This window comes from Mobula hypostoma, chromosome 7 (assembly GCF_963921235.1).
Source record: "Mobula hypostoma chromosome 7, sMobHyp1.1, whole genome shotgun sequence".
Lineage (NCBI taxonomy): Eukaryota > Metazoa > Chordata > Chondrichthyes > Myliobatiformes > Myliobatidae > Mobula > Mobula hypostoma.
The window spans coordinates 12982984-13004348 of record NC_086103.1 but is presented as its reverse complement, the minus strand read 5'-3'; the positions used below and the strand labels follow the sequence as shown (position 1 = coordinate 13004348).

At 49.7% G+C, this 21365-nt stretch overlaps 1 protein-coding gene across 5 annotated transcripts in view; it reads left to right on the top strand.

Annotated features, from left to right (window-relative positions):
• The window catches only part of LOC134349140 (synaptopodin), a 108344-nt gene that overhangs the window by 50220 nt on the left and 36759 nt on the right, over nt 1-21365 (top strand). For all 5 annotated transcript variants that reach the window (XM_063053046.1, XM_063053044.1, XM_063053043.1 and 2 more), the window contains one exon: nt 5855-6447. In XM_063053046.1, the coding sequence (XP_062909116.1) occupies nt 6102-6447 (346 nt within the window). In that variant the 5' untranslated portion in view covers nt 5855-6101. The remainder of the gene's footprint in view (nt 1-5854; nt 6448-21365) is intronic.

The following is a 21365-nucleotide window of genomic DNA, read 5'->3' as shown; positions in this document are numbered from 1 at the left end:
GTGGGTTAGTGGGTCGGGGTGTTGATCAGCCTTACTGCTTGGGGAAAGTAATTGTTTTTGAGTCTGGTGGTCCTGGTGTGGATGCTACATAGCCTCCTCCCTGATGGGAGTGGGACAAACAGTCCATGAGCAGGGTGGGTGGGATCCTTCATGATGTTACTGGCCCTTTCCCGGTACCTCTCTGTATATATGTCCTTGATGGTGGGTAGGCTAGAGCTGGAGATGTGTTTGGCAGCTTGACCACCTGTTACTGAACCTTCTCATCCTCTGCAGTGCAGTTTCTGCACCATGTGGTGATGCATTATGTTTGGATATTCTCTACTGTGCATCTGTAGAAGAAGGTGAATAAAAGATGTGTAAAGCCCAGCTCTTTTCAACCTCCTCAGAAAGCAGAGGCATTCGCCAGTCACATTATCCACACCCTTCATGATGTTATGAACCTCTATAATGTCACCCCTCACTCAGTCTCCTGTGCCTCAGGGAAAACGGTCCCAGCCTGTCCCCTCTCTCTCCATAGCTCAGGCAGTAGAGATGTGTGTGTGTGCGATTGTTGTCATAGATACGTTAGGCCAAAGTAACTGTGATCTCATTGACAGCTCCGGCATGCTGGGGATTTAGACCACCAGACACAGGGGCAGAATTAGGCCACTCAGCCCTCGAGCCTGCTTGTCCATTAGGGGGAGAATTTTTCCCCGGAAGAGTTCTTGCTCTAACCTTTCATCCTATGGGCGGAACAGCTTCTCGAAGCTTGAACTAGAGAAGATAACTTCACTCACCCCAAAACTGAACTGTTCCCACAACCTATGCACCCACTTTCAAAGACTCTCCATCTCATGTTCTTGATATTTATTGATTTTAAATTTACTACTATTAGTTTTTTTTGTTTCTTTGTAAGTACTGTGAATGCCCATAAGAGAATGAATCTCAGGGTTGTAAATGATGACATGTATGTACTTCGATAATAAATTTGCTTTGAACTTTTTTAACTTTGAAAACATATGCAAAATATGAGAAGTATGTTAAACTGAATGTGTGGGAGGCAGATAAAGACCAGTAGCAGATGATCTGGTAACGTTTAGCATGGCAGCTGATGATAAATATCTTCCGTCTCAGATGTTCATGGGTTCATTGTCTGTTCAGAAATCTAATGGTGGAAGGGAAGAAGATATTCCCAAAATGCCATCTGTTTATACCCGTCCATAGATGCTGCCTGACTTGCTCAGTTCATCCAGCATTTTGTGTCAGTTGCACAGAAATTTGCCGTGTCCCTTTGACCCTCACCAATTTCTATCAATGCACCACAAAAACATCCTCCCCGGATACACCTCAGAAATTTGCCATGCCCCTTGGACCCTCGCCAAATTCAATCAATGCACCACAGAAACATCTTCTCCGGATGCACCCTGCTAGGTCCGGCAACTGCTCTGTCCGAGACCACAGGAAACTGCAGAGAGTTGTGGACACAGCTCAGCACACCACAGAAACCAGCCTCCCCTCCATGGACTCTGTCTACACTTCTCACTGTCTCACTAAAGCAGCCAGCAGAATCAAAGACCCCACCCACCCCAGACATTCTCTCTTCCCCCCCTCTCCCATCGGGCAGAAGATACAAAAGCCTGAAAGCTCGTCCCACCAGGCCCAAGGACAGCTTGCATTCTGCTGTTAAAAAGACTATTGAATGGTTTCCTGGCACGATAAGATGGTTTCTTGACCTCACAATCTACCTCGTTATGACCTTGCACCTTATTGTCTGCCTGCACTGCACTCTCTCTGTAACTGTAACACTTTATTCTGCATTCTGTTACTGTTCTACCTTGTTCTACCTCAATGCACTGTGTAATGATCTGATCTGTATGGGTGGCATACAAAACAAACGTTTTCACTGTACCTTGGTACACGGGATGATAGGAAACCTGGCACGCCATGGTAACGTAGCGGTTAACGCGACACTACAGTATTGCAACTTGGCTTGTCAGGGTTCAGAGTTCAGTTTCAGCGTCCTCTGTACGAAGTTTGTATCTCCTCCCTCTGAGCGTGTGGATTTCCTCCAGGTACTCCAGTTTCCTCCCACACTCCAAATACATTCTGGTTAGTAAGTTAATTGGTCATTGTAAATTGTCCTGTGATTAGGCTGGGGTTAAATCGGAGGGTTGCAGGGCAGTGAGGCTGGTTGGGTCTATTCAGTCCTGTGTCTCTGAAGCTCGTGGCATAACAAAGGTTGGAAACCCCTGCACAGATAGATAAATAATGAATAAGCTACTAACCAAAAGGTGCCCCCAGGGGTGAACAACCTTCAGAGAGGTTGTGTCTCTGCTGATGTCTCCTCTCACAGAGCTTTGCCATGGTTTCTGCGGTCGGAGGAGATGCGCTGGCTGGCAGTGGGAGGGCAGGACCATGATCCCTCACATCCCCTCCCTGCAGGAAGGCACTCCCAACCTTGGAACTTTGGAAAGAGAACAGTTAAGAGGGTGAATCAAAATCAGAATCAGGTTTAATATCACCAGCATATTTTGTGAAATTTTGCAAACAACAGGAATTCTGCAGATGCTGGAAATTCAAGCAACATACATCAAAGTTGCTGGTGAACGCAGCAGGCCAGGCAGCATCTGTAGGAAGAGGTACAGTCGACGTTTCAGGCCGAGACCCTTCGTCAGGACCCTTCGTTAGTCCTCGTTAGTGTTCATTCTCCATTCAGAAGTTGGACGGTGGAGGGGAGGAAGCTGTTCCTGAAATGGTGGGTGTGTGTCTTCAGGTTCCTGTACCTCTTCCCTGATGAAAAGAGGGCATGTCCTGGGTGACTGGGGTCCTTAATAACAGATGCCACCTTTCTGAGACATCGCCTTTCGAAGATGTCTTCGATGCTGAGGGAGGGTTGATGGTGGTGGGACGTTGGAGGGATGGGGGAGGCCAGTGCCCATGATGGAGCTGACTGAGTTTACAACTTTCTGCAGCTTTTTCCGATCCTGTGCAGCGACCCCTCCACACTAAACGGTGACGCAACCAGTCAGAACGCTCTCCACATTACATCCGTAGAAATTTGCGAGAGTCCTTGATGACGTACCAAGTCCGGTGACAAAGTCAGTCCTGTCAGAACCACATCTCCATTAGCCTTTGAAAAGCAAAACAATTGCGGCACGCCTGAAATAGAACCAGAAAAATCGAGGCGGAACAATGGCGTTTCCACGTGGGTCTCTTTCAGGTGTTCCAGTTTTCTCCCGCATCCTAAAGGTGTACCGGAAAGGGATGATGAGCTGTGGTTCTCCGGAATCGTAAAGTGTATCGGATAGGGATGATGAGTTGTGGTTCTCTAGAATCCTAAAGGTGTATCGGATAGGGATGATGAGCTGTGGTTCTCCGGAATCCTAAAGGTGTATCGGATAGGGATGATGAGCTGTGGTTCTCCGGAATCCTAAAGGTGTATCGGATAGGGATGATGAGCTGTGGTTCTCCGGAATCCTAAAGCTGTACTGGAAAGGGATGATGAGCTGTGGGCTGCAATGTGCCTGAAGCCTGATGACACTTGTGGGCTGCCCCCAGCACATCCTCGACCATTGAATCAAGTAATGCATTTCTCTACGTAAACACGAGGAATTCTGCAGATGCTGGAAATTCAAGCAACACACACCAAAGTTGCTGGTGAACGCAGCAGGCCAGGCAGCATCTCTAGGAAGAGGTACGATTGTAAATGTTGACTGTACCTCTTCCTAGAGATGCTGCCTGGCCTGCTGCGTTCACCAGCAACTTTGGTGTGTGTTGCATGCATTTCTCTGTATGTTTTGATATTTCGATGTATGTGTGTTAACTAAAGCCAATCTTTAAAACAGCACTGATATTCAGAGGGACCTTGGGGCCTCGGAGTTCAACTACTGCACAGAGTCTTGTCATCTTCAGAAGTTTTCTGATGATTCTGCCATAGTTGGATGCATCAGCAAGGGAGATGAGGCTGAGTACAGGGCTACGGTAGGAAACCTTGTCACATGGTGTGAGCAGAATTATCTGCAGCTTAATGTGAAAAAGACTAAGGAGCTGGTGGTAGACCTGAGGAGAGCTAAGGTACCGGTGACCCCTGTTTCCATCCAGGGGGTCAGTGTGGATATGGTGGAGGATTACAAATACCTGGGGATACGAATTGACAATAAACTGGACTGGTCAAAGAACACTGAGGCTGTCTACAAGAAGGGTCAGAGCCGTCTCTATTTCCTGAGGAGACTGAGGTCCTTTAACATCTGTCGGATGATGCTGAGGATGTTCTACGAGTCTGTGGTGGCCAGTGCTATCATGTTTGCTGTTGTGTGCTGGGGCAGCAGGCTGAGGGTAGCAGACACCAACAGAATCAACAAACTCATTCGTAAGGCCAGTGATGTTGTGGGGATGGAACTGGACTCTCTCACGGTGGTGTCTGAAAAGAGGATGCTGTCCAAGTTGCATGCCATCTTGGACAATGTCTCCCATCCACTACATAATGTACTGGTTGGGCACAGGAGTACATTCAGCCAGAGACTCATTCCACCGAGATGCAACACTGAGCGTCATAGGAAGTCATTCCTGCCTGTGGCCATCAAACTTTACAACTCCTCCCTTGGAGGGTCAGACACCCTGAGCAAATAGGCTGGTCCTGGACTTATTTCATAATTTACTGGCATAATTTACATATCACTATTTAACTATTTATGGTTCTATTATTTATGGTGCAACTGTAACGAAAACCAATTTCCCCCGGGATCAATAAAGTATGACTATGACTATGACTATGTTTTCTCTGGAGCGGCAGGGCTGAAGTGTGGCTCGCTCGCGTAGCGGAGAGCATGACGCTGTTACAGCACCAGTGATTGTAAGCTCACGGTCCATTCTCCGTAAGGAGCTTGTATGTTATCTCAGTGACCTGCTGAGTTTCCTCCAAATGCTCCAGTTTCCTCCCACATTCCGAGAAGATGTATGGGTTAGGGTTGGTGAGTTGTGGGAACGCTATGTTACACTGGACGCACGGCAACACTTGCGGGCTGCCCCCAGGACATCCTGGTTGTTGATGCAAGCAACACACTTCACTGTGTTTTGATGCTTCAGTCTACACATGACAAATAAACCGAATCTTTCTTTCTTGACAGAAGATTACAAGAGGCATAGATATAGTAGACACAGTATCTTTTTCCCAGGGTTGAAACGCCTAATACCAGGGGCATGCATCTAAGGTGAGAAGGGGTAGTTTCAAAGGAGATGTGAAGGGCAGTTTTTTACATGGAGAGTGGTGTGTGCCTGGAATGTGCTGCCTGGGGGTGGTGGTAGAAGCGAATACGAAAGAGAAACATGAGATCTTGCGGATGCTAGAAATCCAGATGAACACACACAAGGTACTGGAGGAACTCACAAGCATCGTCAGATGGTGACACTGTTTGGTTGCATCATGGCCTGCTATGGAGACAGCGGTGCCCTTGAACAGACATGTGGAACGCTGGCAGGTCTGATTCACTGTTCATTGGTGGGACCGGCGGCGGAGCTGGTCCCAGAGGTGGTGTGGTGTGGTGTCCACACTGGTGTTGGTGCTGCCCTCCAGTGTTTGCTCGGTGGAAGGCAAGCTGTGTGACGTTCGACTGCACACTGCTGCAACAATCGTGGACTATATATTTTTTTGTGAGACTATATTTTTCTGATATTGTATATGTGCTGTACAAGCATTGTGCTGTGAATAACTGTTGGTACTGTGTTTAGCATCTTGGCCCTGGAGTAACACCATTTCGTGCGGCTGTATTCATGTCTGGTTGAACGACAATTAAACTTGAACTTGATCTTGAAAACAAGATAAAATATCCACACAAACTTCATTTAACCATTCTTTCATTTCCCGCCTCTCCTACAGCTTGTCTCCTGAAGACGCGGACCCTGCTGGTATCTCCTTTGCCAGACAACTGAAGTGAGTCATTCCCAACACTCTGAAGCCAGATTGGCGGTGCGCACTTCAGCAAATTCAGGCACTACAGTTGACGCAATCAGAAGAAAACTCGATTCCTGTTGAAGGTCTTTTCTTCCATAGCCAGACGTTGGAGCCTGGACAAGAACATTCTGTTGTCTCCTGTTGGCTCGTCTGTTCGGAAGACCCTAGGCAGATGCAGGTGGAGGGTGATGTACGTGTGTACAGTTACATCAGACAGAGTCCGAAGTCTGGATGGTCCATGGGAGAGGCTGACTCACCTCCATCGGACGCCAGGATCTGGGAGGACGTGGATGAACATAAGGTTGGAGAGACGGAGCTGGACAGGCAGAGTTCCCCAGCTGGTATCTTTGGATACAGAGCAACATGTTCCACTGTCAGCGAGACGGTGACCAGGGAGGCAGGGGAAAACTCCCTCCCTGCCCACTGCTCGCTGGAAGCGGGCAAAGAGAAGTGTTCTCGGACGCGGAATCTGGGTGGAAATGGACAGATCGAACCTTGGCGGACTCCAGGCAGTAAAAGTAGGTACCTCACACCCTGCATGCACAGATTACTAGAAGCTCACAGCTAACCTGACAATGGGAGCTCACTAAATCCTGGGCTATTCACAATAAAAGTCCCAGAGTCCCATGTGAGCACAGAACTGTGAGAGGGGCAGGACTGAGGGAGGGTCACACTGGGGGAGGGGTGGTACTGAGGGAGGGGTGATACTAAGGGAGGGTCACACTGGGGGAGGGGCGGTACTGAGGGAGGGGTGATACTGAGGGAGGGTCACACTGTGGGAGGGGCGGTACTGAGGGAGGGGTGATACTGAGGGAGGGTCATACTGTGGGAGGGGTGGTACTGAGGGAGGGGTGGTATTGTGGGAGGGGCGGTACTGAGGGAGGGGCAGTACTGAGGGAGGGGTGGTATTGTGGGAGGGGTGGTACTGAGGGAGCGTCACACTGTGGGAGGGGTGATACTGAGGGAGGGTCACACTGTGGGAGGGGTGGTACTGAGGGAGGGATGGTATTGAGAGAGGGGCAGTACTGAGGGAGGGGTGGTATTGTGGGAGGGGCGGTACTGAGGGAGTGTCACACTGTGGGAGGGGCGGTACTGAGGGAGTGTCACACTGTGGGAGGGGTGGTACTGAGGGAGGAATGGCATTGAGGGAGGGGCAGTACTGAGGGAGGGGTGGTATTGTGGGAGGGGCGGTACTGAGGGAGGGGTGGTATTGAGGGAGGGGCAGTACTGAGGGAGGGGTGGTATTGTGGGAGGGGTGGTACTGAGGGAGCGTTACACTGTGGGAGGGGTGGTACTGAGGGAGGGATGGTATTGAGGGAGGGGCAGTACTGAGGGAGGGGTGGTATTGTGGGAGGGGAGGTACTGAGGGAGTGTCACACTGTGGGAGGGGTGGTACTGAGGGAGGAGTGGTATTGAGGGAGGGGCAGTACTGAGGGAGGGGTGGTATTGTGGGAGGGGCGGTACTGAGGGAGGGTCACACTGTGGGAGGGGTGGTACTGAGGGAGGGTCACACTGTGGGAGGGGTGATAATGAGGGAGGGTCACACTGTGGGAGGGGTGGTACTGAGGGAGGGTCACACTGTGTGAGAGGGTGGTACTGAGGGAGAGTCACACTGTGGGAGGGGCAGTACTGAGGGAGTGTCACACTGTGGGAGGGGTGGTACCGAATGGGGTCACACTGTGGGAGGGGCAGTACTGAGGGAGTGTCACACTGTGGGAGGGGTGGTACCGAATGGGGTCACACTGTGGGGCGGTGGTACTGAGGGTGGGTCAAACTGTGGGAGGGGTGGTACTGAGGGAGGGTCTCACTGTGGGAGGGGTGGTACTGAGGGAGAGTCACACTGTGGGAGGGGCAGTACTGAGGGAGTGTCACACTGTGGGAGGGGTGGTACCGAATGGGGTCACACTGTGGGAGGGGTGGTACTGAGGGAGTGTCACACTGTGGGAGGGGTGGTACTGAGGGAGTGTCACACTGTGGGAGGGGTGGTACAGAATGGGGTCACACTGTGGGGCGGTGGTACTGAGGGTGGGTCAAACTGTGGGAGGGGTGGTACTGAGAGAGGGTCTCACTGTGGGAGGGGTGGTACTGAGGGAGGGTCTTGCCATGGGAGGGGTGGTACTGAGGGAGGGGAGGTTCTGAGGGGGCTCACGCTGTAAATCGTTGTACTATTGGAGTGGCCACTGAGCACATCTACAAGGTGCTGCCACAGGAAAGCAGCATCCATTACCAAGGGCCCTCACTGCCCAGGTCACGCTCTCTTCTCGCTGCTGCCATCAGGAAGGAGGTACAGGAGCCTCAGGACTCACACCACCGGGTTCAGAAACAGTTATTACCCCTCAACCATCAGGCTCCTGAACCAGAGGGGATAACTTCATTCACACCAACTTTGAACTGATTCCACAACCCAATGGACTCTCTGTCAAGGACAGGAATCTACAACTCATGTTCTCAGTATTATTTATTTATTATTCATTATTTATTTGCACAGGTTTGGCTTTTTTGCACATTAGTTGCTTGTTAGTCTTTGTCTATGTATAGTTTGTAAGAAACTCCATTGTATTTCTTTATTTTCCTATAAATCCCTGCAGGAAAATTAATCTCAAGCTGACACTGTATATGGTTGCAAATGCATACTTCGATAATAAACTTACTTTGAACTTTGATCTTTGGTAGTGAGGGGACACACCTTCATTGTAGGAACACATGCTACCATTATCTGTTTTATACTTGGGGCTGGGCAATATCACTGTTGTAATGTTCTGTGACGCTGACAGAAACCGAGGAGTTAGACAGGGACGTGCACTAAAGAGGGACAACACGGTCTCCTCGATCAGAAGGGTTTTGAGGAGCCGAGTGATGGGCTCTCACTCCTGACGTCTCTTTGATCTACTGGTAAATCCAGAAGAAATTTTTCACCATGAAGGCTCTAAAGGGGAAGGCGGAGGTGGGTGGTAATAACAGGAGAGAACATAAAACAGCTCAAAGGTGGTAGTAACACTGTATTGGTGCTGCCCCCATCGGAAATGGGTCCACTGTCAAACTGGGCAACAGCTTCTTCCCTCAGGCCGTGAGACTAATGAATATCTGCCACCACCAGGGTCTCGTCACCAACACAGCGAGCTGATTACTGTTTACCTGTGCTCGCACTACATCCATACTGAATTATACTCTTATTAACTTATTTGTGGTAATATTTTGGTTTATGTGCTGTGTGTGATAGATGTTTTGTAGGTGTGTCATGGTCTGTTCAGATTATAATAAACTAGAATTTGATGTAACCAAGTTAGTTCAAACACATCCTGTCATCAGCTCCCCTCCCTGTTATGGTGTTATTTACATGGAGAAGGCAGGAGAAGGTTGAGGAGCAATGATAAATCAGCCATGATGGAATGGCGGAGCGGACCCAAGCAGCCAAATGGCCCAACTCTGCTCCTGTATTCTATGGTCTGATGGTCTCTGTCTTGGTGTTTGTCAGTCATTCCCAATCTCATCAAGAAACTGAGCAATTCAATTAATTCTTGCATCCCAAAATGTGTTTCAGCTCTGGGTAGAAGAAACAGATTGCGTAGAAGAAGCTCTTGCAGCTATATCTGGAAAGATATGCTTGTACACAGCTCTTCTTTTCCCAAAGGAAAGCAGCGTGTACCATCCAGGCCAAGCTCTCTTCCCATTAGTCCCATTGGGCAGTCAAAGACGGGTCAATCTCAAAGTAAATTTATGATCAAAGTACTTATAGCTCATCACGTACAGTATTTATAGGCATTTACAGGAAAATAATGGCAACAGAATTTATGAAAAACTATTCCAAAGACTGACATATAACCAATGTGCAAAAAAGGACAAATTGTGCAAAATTTAAAAAAAGTACCGAGAACATGAGTTAAAGAGGCTTTGAAAGTGAGTCCGTAGTTTGTGGAATCAGTTCAGAGTTGTGGTGAGTGAAGTTATGCATACTGGTTCTCGAGCCTGATGGTTGAGGGGTAAAAACTTTGATGATGGATGCTGCTCCCGTGCGGCGGGGCTTAATGTAAATGTGTTCAATGGTGGGGGCGAGGGCTTTGCCTGTCAGAGAGTGGGATATCCATCACTTTCTGGAGATGTTTCTGTTCCTGGGCGTTGGTGTTTCATAACCAGGCCACAATGTGACCAGTTAACTGGAGCCTGAAGACACACATTCAACATTTTGAGAACAGCTTCTTTGCCTCCACCATCAGATCTTTGAACTAGTTATTTTGTGCATATATCCTTATAGTGATTTTTTTATTCTTTTACTGTACTGCTGCTACAAAACAACACACACCCAGTGACCACTTAAGACATTGTCTGCAGACAGTTTCTGCAGACAGGGTCTGTGCAATGTGATCTATTCAGCTGACCTCGCTGTATATTAGTTCAATGTGTGTTTGAGTTTGGTTTATATCTGGACTAACCTACCTGTGAATTATAAGACTTTACCGCTCTGCCCAAGACGGCAAGCAACTGCAGATAGTTGTGCATATAGCCCAGTCCATCACAGGAGCCAGCTTCCCTTCCATAGACCACAAGAAACTGGACATAGCTCAGAATGTCGCGGAAACCAGCCTCTCCCCATGGACTCTGTCTACACTTCTTGCTGCCTCAGTAAAGCAGCCAGCAGAATGAAAGACCCACCCATCACAGACATTCTCTCCCCTCCCCTCTCCCTGAAGATACAAACCATCCTAGAACGCATACCACCCCGACAGATTGCATCTCACTGTTGGAACCTTGAACAGACCTCCCATACGCTAAAGATGGACCTTTGATCTCCCAATCTACCTTTGCACTTTCTGTGTTTATTTGCATCACACTTTCTATAATTGGAAATTTGTTTTCATTTTAACTACAACAGGGTGTTTACGGAACGATCTGTCTAGATGTTTTGCAAACAAAAGCTGTCCACTGTACCTCAGAACACACGACAATATTAACAAAAAATATCGACCACTGTATCCACTGATCTTTACCCCTCTTACTTGCCGAGAGGTGAGAGCCTTCCCCTTGCATCCTACCACACCACCCTGGCATGTGCTTATCTGTGGAAGCATTGAAGGTCCCGTGATAATTCTGCAAATCGTTTCTGTTATTAATTCGCAGGATCTAGCTGTTGCAAGATCAGCCCCAGCCTCCCAGGAGAAGGTGGGGTCGAGCCATCCTTGCATACCCCTGAAGTCCTGCTGGGGAAGGCACTTCCTGCATACTCTTGGGGAGGGAGTGCCAGGATTCAGACCCACTGATGGCGAAGGAATTTATTTCCAAAGCAAAAACAAGCGCAAACGGAGACCAAAGTTGCCAATAGGCTGAGTTGGAGATAGACAAGATCAAGTGTATTGTCATCTCCACGAGTGTTTGTGTGGACAGGTGCAAGAAAAATCTTACTCGTAGCAGCATTGCAGGCTCACAGCGTCAGGTATAATGTAATATATCATATATTATAAGTAATATAAATAAATAAAGGCATCCGTTAGTCTTGCGAGACCATGGCTCTGCGCCTGGAAAGTCTTCACTCTCCAGGGCGCAGGCCTGGACAAGGTTGTATGGAAGACCAGCAGTTGCCCATGCTGCAAGTCTCCCCTCTCCATGACACCGATGTTGTCCAAGGGAAGGGCATTAGGACCCATACAGCTTGGCACCGGTATCATCGCAGAGCACTGTGTGGTTAAGTGCCTTGCTCAAGGACACAACACGTTGCCTCGGCTGGGGCTCGAACTCACAACCTTCAGATCACTAGTCGAATGCCTTAACCACTTGGCCACGTGCCCACATAAGTAATATAAATAATATATTTTTCAAAATACCATAAACTATATTAATAATTTATAAATATTATATATAATCTTATTATATTGTATTTTATTTTATATATTACATTATATATATAATCATGCACCGTATTACATGTTCAAAGTAAATTTCGATGTCTATAGAATAATACCCATAACAGAATCGATTAAGTGCTGCTCAAAAAGGGCGTTCAACCAGTGAGCAGAGGCCAGCAAACTATACAAAAGCAAGAAGAAAGAAATAATTAAAATAAATAAACAATAAGTATTGAGAACATGAGATGAAAGTCTTTGAAAGTGAGCCCATAGGTTGTGGGAACATTTCAAAGATGGGGTAAGTGAGGTTGAGTGAAGTTATCCCCTTTGGCTCAAGAGCCTGATGGTTGAGGGGTAATAACTGTTCCTGAACCTGGTGGTGTGGGTCCTGAGGCTCCTGTACCTCCTTCCTGATGGTTGAGGGGTAAGAACTGTTCCTGAACCTGGTGGTGTGGGTCCTGAGGCTCCTGTACCTCCTTCCTGATGGTTGAGGGGTAAGAACTGTTCCTGAACCTGGTGGTGAGGGTCCTGAGGCTCCTGTACCTCCTTCCTGATGGTTGAGGGGTAAGAACTGTTCCTGAACCTGGTGGTGAGGGTCCTGAGGCTCCTGTACCTCCTTCCTGATGGTTGAGGGGTAAGAACTGTTCCTGAACCTGGTGGTGAGGGTCCTGAGGCTCCTGTACCTCCTTCCTGATGGTTGAGGGGTAAGAACTGTTCCTGAACCTGGTGGTGAGGGTCCTGAGGCTCCTGTACCTCCTTCCTGATGGTTGAGGAGTAAGAACTGTTCCTGAACCTGGTGGTGAGGGTCCTGAGGCTCTTGTAGCTTCTTCCTGATGGTTGAGGGGTAAGAACTGTTCCTGAACCTGGTGGTGAGGGTCCTGAGGCTCCTGTACCTTCCCGATGGCAACAGCCAGAAGAGGGCCTATCCTGGGTGGTGGGGGTCCTTGATGATGGATGCTGCTTTCCTGCAACAATACTCCGTATAGATTTCCTCGATTGTTGGTAGGACTTTACCCATGACAGGCTGGCCAATATCCACTACTTTTTGTACGATTTTCCATTCAGGAGCATTGGCATTTCCATACCATGCCGTGATACAACCAGTCAATATACATCTATAGAAGTTTGTAAAAATTGAGTTTAATTTGTTATATCTCGCACACAGACATGTACAAATGGTATATTACATACATAAATATGAAATAATATAGATTCAGTTTCTGATTTATTTATCAGATACGGTGAAATATGTAACTTGCGCCAACAAATATAACAACCTAAGGGTGTGTTAGTGTTGTCACACCTTCCAGTGCCATGGAAGACTATGTGGGAGGCAAAGGTTGGATTGATCTTGGAGTAGGCACAACATCGTGGGCCAAAGGGACTGTACTGTTCTATGTTCTATACAGTAAATGACCCCAACAGACTCACAGGTGAAGTGTCGCCTCACCTGGAAGATGTCCTTCAACTCCTCCCTCACTACCACTTAGAGCACCGAACAGTACTTCCAGGCGAAGCAACACTTCATCTGTGACATACATCAAAGTTGCTGGTGAACGCTAGCTCTTCCTTCAGTTAGTCCTGACGAAGGGTCTCGGCCTGAAACGTCGACTGTACCTCTTCCTACAGATGCTGCCTGGCCTGCTGCGTTCACCAGCAACTTTGATGTGTGTTGCTTGAATTTCCGGCATCTGCAGAATTCCTCGTGTTTGCATTTTTAACTTCACCTGTGAGACTGTTGGGGTCATCTTCTGTACCTGGTGCTCCCAGTGTGGCCTCCTGTGTATTGGTGAGACCCGACGTAGATTGGGAGACTGCTTTGTCGAGCACCTGCACTCCATCCACCAGAAAAAGTGGGATTGCCCAGAGGCCACTTTAATTCCACATCCCATTCCCAACCCAAAGTGTCAGTCCGTGGCCTCCTCTGCTGTCACAAAGAGGCCACACTCAGGTTGGAGGAGCAACCCCTTATATTCCATCTGGGTAGCCTCCAACCTGATGGCATGAACATTGATTTCTCGAACTTCTGGTAATGCCATCACCATTCCCCATTCCCACTTCCCTCTTCGACCTTATCTCCGGACCTGCCCATCACCTCCCTCTGGTGCTCCTCCCCCTTCCCTTTCTTCCGTGGCCTTCTGTCCTCTCCTATCAGATTCCGCTTTCTCCAGCCCTGTATCTCTTTCACCAATCAACTTCCCTGCTCTTTACTTCACCCCTCCCACCTCCCGGTTTCACCCTATCACTTTGTGTTTCTTCCCCCTTCCCCTCCCCCCCCACCTCCTCACCCTCACTCCTCCTCTTTTTGTCTCCGGTCCTGGTGAAGGGCCTCGGCCTGAAGTGTCGACTGCACTCTTTTCCCTAGATGCTGCCTGGCCTGCTGAGTTCTGTGCGAGTCAATAGATTGCAGCCTGACGTAATTATTAGTATTGTCCAGATAATCCACGGCACCCGAAGAAACCAATGAGATCGCGTTTGCCGTGGATTTATCGTGGCAATTGGCAAATTGCGGTGGGTCCGTGTTGAGACAGGAGTTAATTCTAGCCATAGCCAACCTCTCGAAGCACTTCATCACAGTAGATGTGAGATCTACTGGGCGATAGTCGTTAAGGCAGCTCGCTGGATTATAAAACAAAAACGATTCCTTGATCCCAGACCATTGAGAGCTTTAAAAACAAGTAAGAGAACTTTTAAATAATTTTTAAAAGATTCAGGAAGCCATTGCAGAGTAGCTCGTACAGGAATGGAATGTTCCTTCATCCTGTTTCAGTTAAAGGTCTCGCAGCAGTGTACCGAATGAGTTGAAGTTTGTCAATAGATTGCTCTGGAAGGCCAGTAAGAAGTGCCTTGCGGTGATCTAATCTATTTAAAATAAAAGTGTGAATTAGCTTTTCAGCGTCATTACGTGACAGAAGCCAACATACCTTTGCAATATTTGTTAAGTGTAGAAATGCTGCTCTGCTCACTTTCTTTGTGGGATTTAAAATTCAAATCGGAATCAAAGATAACACGCAGGCTTGTTACTTCTGATTTTACAAAGGAAGCCAAGTTGGAAAATTAATCGAGAAGTTTATCTCTTAGCTCTTGGACCAGCCAGAAGTACTTCAGTGTTATCTTCACTTAGTTTTTAGAATTATTGCTCACTGACTTGTTTATGCGCCACACCAGATAGGGTGTTACTGTCATCAGGCCCAACCGAGATATACAATTGTGTGTCTTCCATACAGCTGTGCAAATCAAGTTTATGTTCTTGAATGATGTCTCTGAAGGGGAGTATGTGTAAGGAGACGAGCAGGGGCCAAGACAGCTTCCCTGAGGAACATCAAAAGGTACATTGTACCTCTTAGAGAATTGCCTCCGATGTGAAAAAGACCAATTAAGGGCACCGCCAAAGGGGTCATCCCAATCCTCAACCTTAACCTTAAAGAATGCCAGCCTCAGTGACAACCTTGAGGAGGCATACTAAACTTTGAATGGTAGGATTCTCTACAGTGGCAGTCACCTACTTCAGTAAGAACGTTATTAAGCTGGAGAGAGTTCAAAGAGCATTCCAAACGCTGCCGGAACTCAAGGGCCTGACTTCTAGGGAGAGGGTTGGGCAGGCTGGGACTTTGCTCTTTGGAGCGTAGGAGACCGAGGTTCCTGAAGATTGTTACTACCTGCAGTGGTGTTAGAGATAAGCTCCCACTGGCGTGCATCTCAAATAGTCTCTGACGGCCAAGTGCAGATCCCGGCCTTCACATTTGGCTTAGCTACGAAGCCTGATGGAACTATTTCTACCGACAGGAGAAGGGGCAAAGGCGGTTTACTGGCACCTTAAAACCAGTCACATTGGGCAGACGGGTCACGTCAGCTATGGCTGGCGGGTCATCCAGGAGAAGGAAAACTCTGATCTCAAACCTTGTGGCTATACCCAGCCATGGGGAAGGCTTCGGGAGTAAACCCTGAGGAAAAGTCTAGAGATGGAGTCCCTGAGGTAGTCTGATGTTGAGTTCAATGCTGAGGACAACTCCTGTGGCACCACTGGTACCAGACTGTATCGGTCTCTTTAGACTCATCAGCAGCGTGGAGAGGGGGAGCTTGCTACATGGGCAACAGCTTGCTCTCCGTATCGAACTGCCTGGCTTGTGTATCGTGTAGACCGGCGGGATGCAACATCCATCATTGACCCCGACCATCAAAAGGTCTCAAGGTTTATAAAATCGTACAGGACGTAGATAGGCGAGCACGTACAGTCTTCTTCTCAGGGAAAGGGAACCAACAACTGAAGGGCATTGTTTTCAGGTGAGAGGGAAAAGTGCCTAAGGAGAAAAATAAACAGTTGATGTTATGGGTCATACCCCTTCAGGACTGGAAAGGGAGGGGCAGAAACCAGAATGTGAAGTGGGGGGGGGGTGTTAGCCTTCAACCTGATGGCATGAACATTGATTTCTCTAGCTTCTAGTAATTTCTTCCCCCATTTCCACTTTCTGGCTCCCATCTCACCCCTTCTCTTCTCCTCACTTGCCCATCAACTCCCTCTGGTGACCCTCCTCCCTCCCTTTCTCCCATGGTCCACTCTCCTCTCCTATCAGATTCCTTCTTCTTTAGCCCTTTATATCTTCCATCTATCACCTCCCAGTGCCTCACTTCATCCCCCCTCCCTCCCCACCCACCCACCCATCTTCCCCCTCACCTGGTCTCACCTATCACCTCCCCGTGTCTCACTTCATCCCCCCCTCCCCACCCACCTTCCCCCTCACCTGGTCTCACCTATCACCTCCCCGTGTCTCACTTCATCCCCCCCCCTCCCCACCCACCTTCCCCCTCACCTGGTCTCACCTATCACCTCCCCGTGTCTCACTTCATCCCCCCGCCCCACCCACCTTCCCCCTCACCTGCTCTCCCCTATCACCTCCCCGTGTCTCACTTCATCCCCCTCCCCATCCACCTTCCCCCTCATCTGCTCTCACCTATCACCTCCCAGTGTCTCACTTCATCCCCCTCCCCCACCCACCTACCTTCCCCCTCACCTGCTCTCACCTATCACCTCCCTGTGTCTCACTTCATCCCCCCTCCCCATCCACCTTCCCCCTCACCTGCTCTCACCTATCACCTCCCAGTGTCTCACTTCATCCCCCTCCCCCACCCACCTACCCACCTACCTTCCCCTTCACCTGGTCTCACCTATCACTTCCCAGTGTCTCACTTCATCCCCATCCCCCTCCCCCACTCCCACCCCCACCCCCACCCCCACCCCCCTTCTCCCTCACCTGGTCTCACCTATCACCTCCCAGTGTCTCACTTCATCCCCCACCCCCAGCCCCAACCCCAACCACCTTCCCCCTCACCTGGTCTCACCTATCACCTCCCAGTGTCTCACTTCATCCCCCTCCCCACCCCCCTTCCCCCTCCCCCTTCCCCATCCCCCCTTCCCCCCTCCCCCTTCCCCCTGCCCCCTTCCCCTCCCCCCTTTCCCCCTCCCCCTCCCCCTCCCCCTCCCCCTCCCCTTTCCCCCTCCCCCCTTTCCCCCTCCCCCCTCTTCCCCCTTCCCCCCTTTCCCCCTTCCCCCTCACCTGGTCTCACCTATCACTTCCCAGTGTCTCACTTCATCCCCCTCCCCCACTCCCACCCCCACCCCCACCCCCCTTCTCCCTCACCTGGTCTCACCTATCACCTTCCAGTGTCTCACTTCATCCCCCTCCCCACCCCCCTTCCCCCTCCCCCTTCCCCATCCCCCCTTCCCCTCCCCCCCCTGCCCCCTTCCCCTCCCCCCTCCCCCTCTCCCCCTCTCCCCCCCCCCCCCCCCCCCCCCCCCCCCCCCCCCCCCCCCCCCCCCCCCCCCCCCCCCCCCCCCCCCCCTCCCCCCCCCCCCCCCCCCCCCCCCCCCCCCCCCCCCCCCCCCCCCCCCCCCCCCCCCCCCCCCCCCCCCCCCCCCCCCCCCCCCCCCCCCCCCCCCCCCCCCCCCCCCCCCCCCCCCCCCCCCCCCCCCCCCCCCCCCCCCCCCCCCCCCCCCCCCCCTCCCCCTCTCCCCCCTCCCCCCTCCCCCCTCTCCCCCCTCCCCCCTCCCCCCCCCCCCCCCCCCCCCCCCCCCCCTCCCCCTCCCCCCTCTCCCCCCTCCCCCCTCCCCCCTCCCCCCTCCCCCCCTCCCCCCTCTCCCCCCTCTCCCCCCTCCCCCCTCCCCCCTCCCCCTCTCCCCCTCCCCCTCTCCCCCTCCCCCCTCCCCCCTCTCCCCCCCTCCCCCCTCCCCCCTCTCCCCCCCCCCTCCCCCCTCCCCCCTCCCCCCTCTCTCCGCTCCCCCCTCCCCCCTCCCCCCTCCCCCCTCTCTCCCCTCCCCCCTCCCCCCTCTCTCCCCTCCCCCCTCTCCCCCCTCTCCCCTCTCCCCCTCTCCCCCCTCTCCCCCCTTCCCCCTCTCCCCCCTTCCCCCTCTCCCCCCTCTCCCCCTTCCCCCTCTCCCCTCCCCCCTCTCCCCTCTCCCCCCTCTCCCCCCTCCCCCCTTCCCCCTTCCCCCCTTCCCCCCCCCTTCCCCCCCTTCCCCCCTTCCCCCCTTCCCCTTCCCCCCTTCCCCCCTTCCCCCTTCCCCCTTTCCCCCCTTTCCCCCTTTCCCCCCTTCCCCCTCACCTGGTCTCACCTATCACCTCCCAGTGTCTCATAAGTATTTATCCCCTTTAATATGACATACAAAAGTATCACAGGTGCAGCCAATTGGTTTTAGAAGTCACATCATTATTTAAATGGAGATCACTGTGTGCATTCAAGGTGTTTCAGTTGATTGTAGTGAAAATACACCTGTATCTGGAAAGTTTGACTGCTGGTGAGTCAGTATCCTGGCAAAAACTACACCATGAAGACAAAATAATTCTCCAAGTAGCTCCACAAAAAGGTTATTGAAAAGCACAAGTCAGGAGATGGATACAAGAACATTTCCAGGTCACTGAATATCCCCTGGAGTACAGTTAAGTCAATCATCTAGAAATGGAAAGAATATGGCACAGCTGTAAATCTGCCCAGAGCAGTCCGTCCTCAAAAACTGAGTGACCGTGCAAGAAGGGGACTAGTGAGGGAGGCCACCAAGAGACCTATGACAACTCTGGAGGAGTTACAAGCTTCAGTGGCTGAGATGGGAGAGACTGTGATACAACAACTGTTGCCCGGGTGCTTCACCAGTCACAGCTTTATGGGAGAGTGGCAAAGAGAAAACCACTGTTGAAAAAAAAACTCACATGAAATCTTGGCTAGAGTTTGCCAGAAGGCATGTGGGAGACTCTGAAGTCAGTTAGAAGAAAGTTCTGTTGTCTGATTAAACCAAAATTGAGCTTTCAGTCTGAACATTATGTCTGGCATAAACCAAACACTGGACATCATCAAAACCACACCATCCCTACTGTGAAGCATGGTAGTGGCTGCATCATGCTGTGGGGATGCTTCACTACAGCAGGCCCCGGGTGGTTTGTGAAGGTAGAGGGTAAAATGAATGCAGCAAAATACAGGAAAATCCTGGAGGAAAACCTGATGCAGTCTGCAAGAGAACTATGACTTGGCAGAAGATTTGTTTTCCATCAAGACAATGACCCCAAGCATAAAGCCAAAGCTACATAGGAATGGCTTAAAAGGTTAATGTCCTGGAGTGGCCAAGTCAGAGTCCAGACCTCAATCCAATTGAGAATTTGTTGTTGGACTTGAAAAGGGCTGTTCACTCACAATCCCCATGCAATCTGACAGAACTGCTCAAGCTCTGTCACGAAGAATGGGGAAAATATGCAGTGTCCAGATGTGCAAAGCTGATAGAGACCTATCCACACAGACTCAAGGCTGTAATTGCTGCCAAAGGTGCATCTACTAAATACTGACTTGAAGGGGAAAAGACAAGTAGGTGGAGATGAGTCCATGGCCAGATCAGCCATGATCTTATTGAATGGCCAAGCAGGCTTGACGGGCCAGGTGGCCGACTCCTGCTCCTATTTCTTATGTTCTTGAGTACCTATGCAATCAATTATTTTGTGTTTTATATTTGTAATTAATTTGTAGAGATCTAGTTTCACTTTGACACAAAAGTCTTTCTCTGTCGATCAGTGTCAAAAAAGCCATATTAAATCCACTGTGATTCAATGTTGTAAAACAATAAAACATGAAACTTTCCAAGGATGGTGAATACTTTTTATAGGCACTGTACTACAGCATTGTGCAGAAGTGTTAGGCAACCTCGATATACTGTATAAGGATTTTGCACAGTGCTGTAGAGTTCATGCAGGCAAGTGGCATTAGTGTAGATAGGCATGATGGCCAACATAGATGTGATGGGCTGAAGGGCCTGTTTCTATGGTGTACAGCTCTATGACTCTAAGAGGCTGAGGCCTAGACAGGACTAATCTACACGATTTTATCATCCACCAAATCTGCCAATGCAGGAACCAACCTGGTGCAACTTGTTTTTCCCTGGAGTGTACGAGGGCAAGGATGACCTTATAGAAGTTCCTATAATCATGAAGGGCATAGACACACAAGGTGAATAGGGATCAAGGATCAACTTTATTCGATATACACATTTACATGGATTAGGAATTTGCTGTGGTGTGTCGGTGTGTGGTGCGTTGAACAAAAAACAACATTCAACAATTATAAAGAATGAAGAATTATATCAAAATAAATTTAAAACGGGAGTTCCCTTCCTTCTTTATGTCATGGACGCTTACCATTATCCAAAGGACTGTGAACCCCAGGCTGGGAACCCTCGAGTGAGAGGTGAAAGTACGGATTTGTAATGGGAGAGGAGAACATACAGTATTTAAAAGGGATCATCGACGCTGCTAATTTAAACCACTCTAGGGTAAACATCTGGTGATTTAATCTGGCAGATGAGGGCTGGAGGATTAGAGAGAACAAATATTCCAAGAGCCACGTGTCTCCTGGAACAATAGTTTGCTTTTCTCTGTGACTGGTGACAAACTGCAAACGACAGTGCGCTTGTTAAACACTGGTCAGCAAAGTACTGACATTGTAAACCAGCTAGGCGTGCGTCACGTCACTAGACAATTAAAGTTACAAGGGAGACGGCACGTGGCACTTGGACAGCCAAGAGAGGAGTGAATTTGGGAGCTTTAGTTTTACAGCATGTAATCTCTAGAACATTGGAACGAGAAACCCTTAAATCCATGGATTTATTCAAAATTCAGAGTAAATTTATTATCAAAGTGCATATGTCAGAGTCAGAATCAGATTTAATATTTCCAGCATATGTCGTGAAATTTGTTGTTTTCCGGCCACAGTACAGAGCAATACATCATAAGAAAATACTATAAATGACAATAACAAGTATCTATAAATATGATAAATTAAACAAATAGTGCAGAAAGTGGAAAAGTGGGGAGGTAGTTCCTGGGTTCAATGTCCATTCAGAAATCGGATGGCAGAGAAGAATCTGTTCCTGAGTCGCTGAGTGTGGGTCTTCAGGCTCCTGTACCTCCTCCCCAGGGGTAGCAATGAGAAGGGGGCATGTCCTGGGTACACTGTCTCAAGATTCATCTTCTTGTAGCATTTACAGGAAAATAAAGAAATACTGTACAACAGAATCAGTGAAAAACTATACAGAAACACGGACTGACAAACAACCAATATGCAAC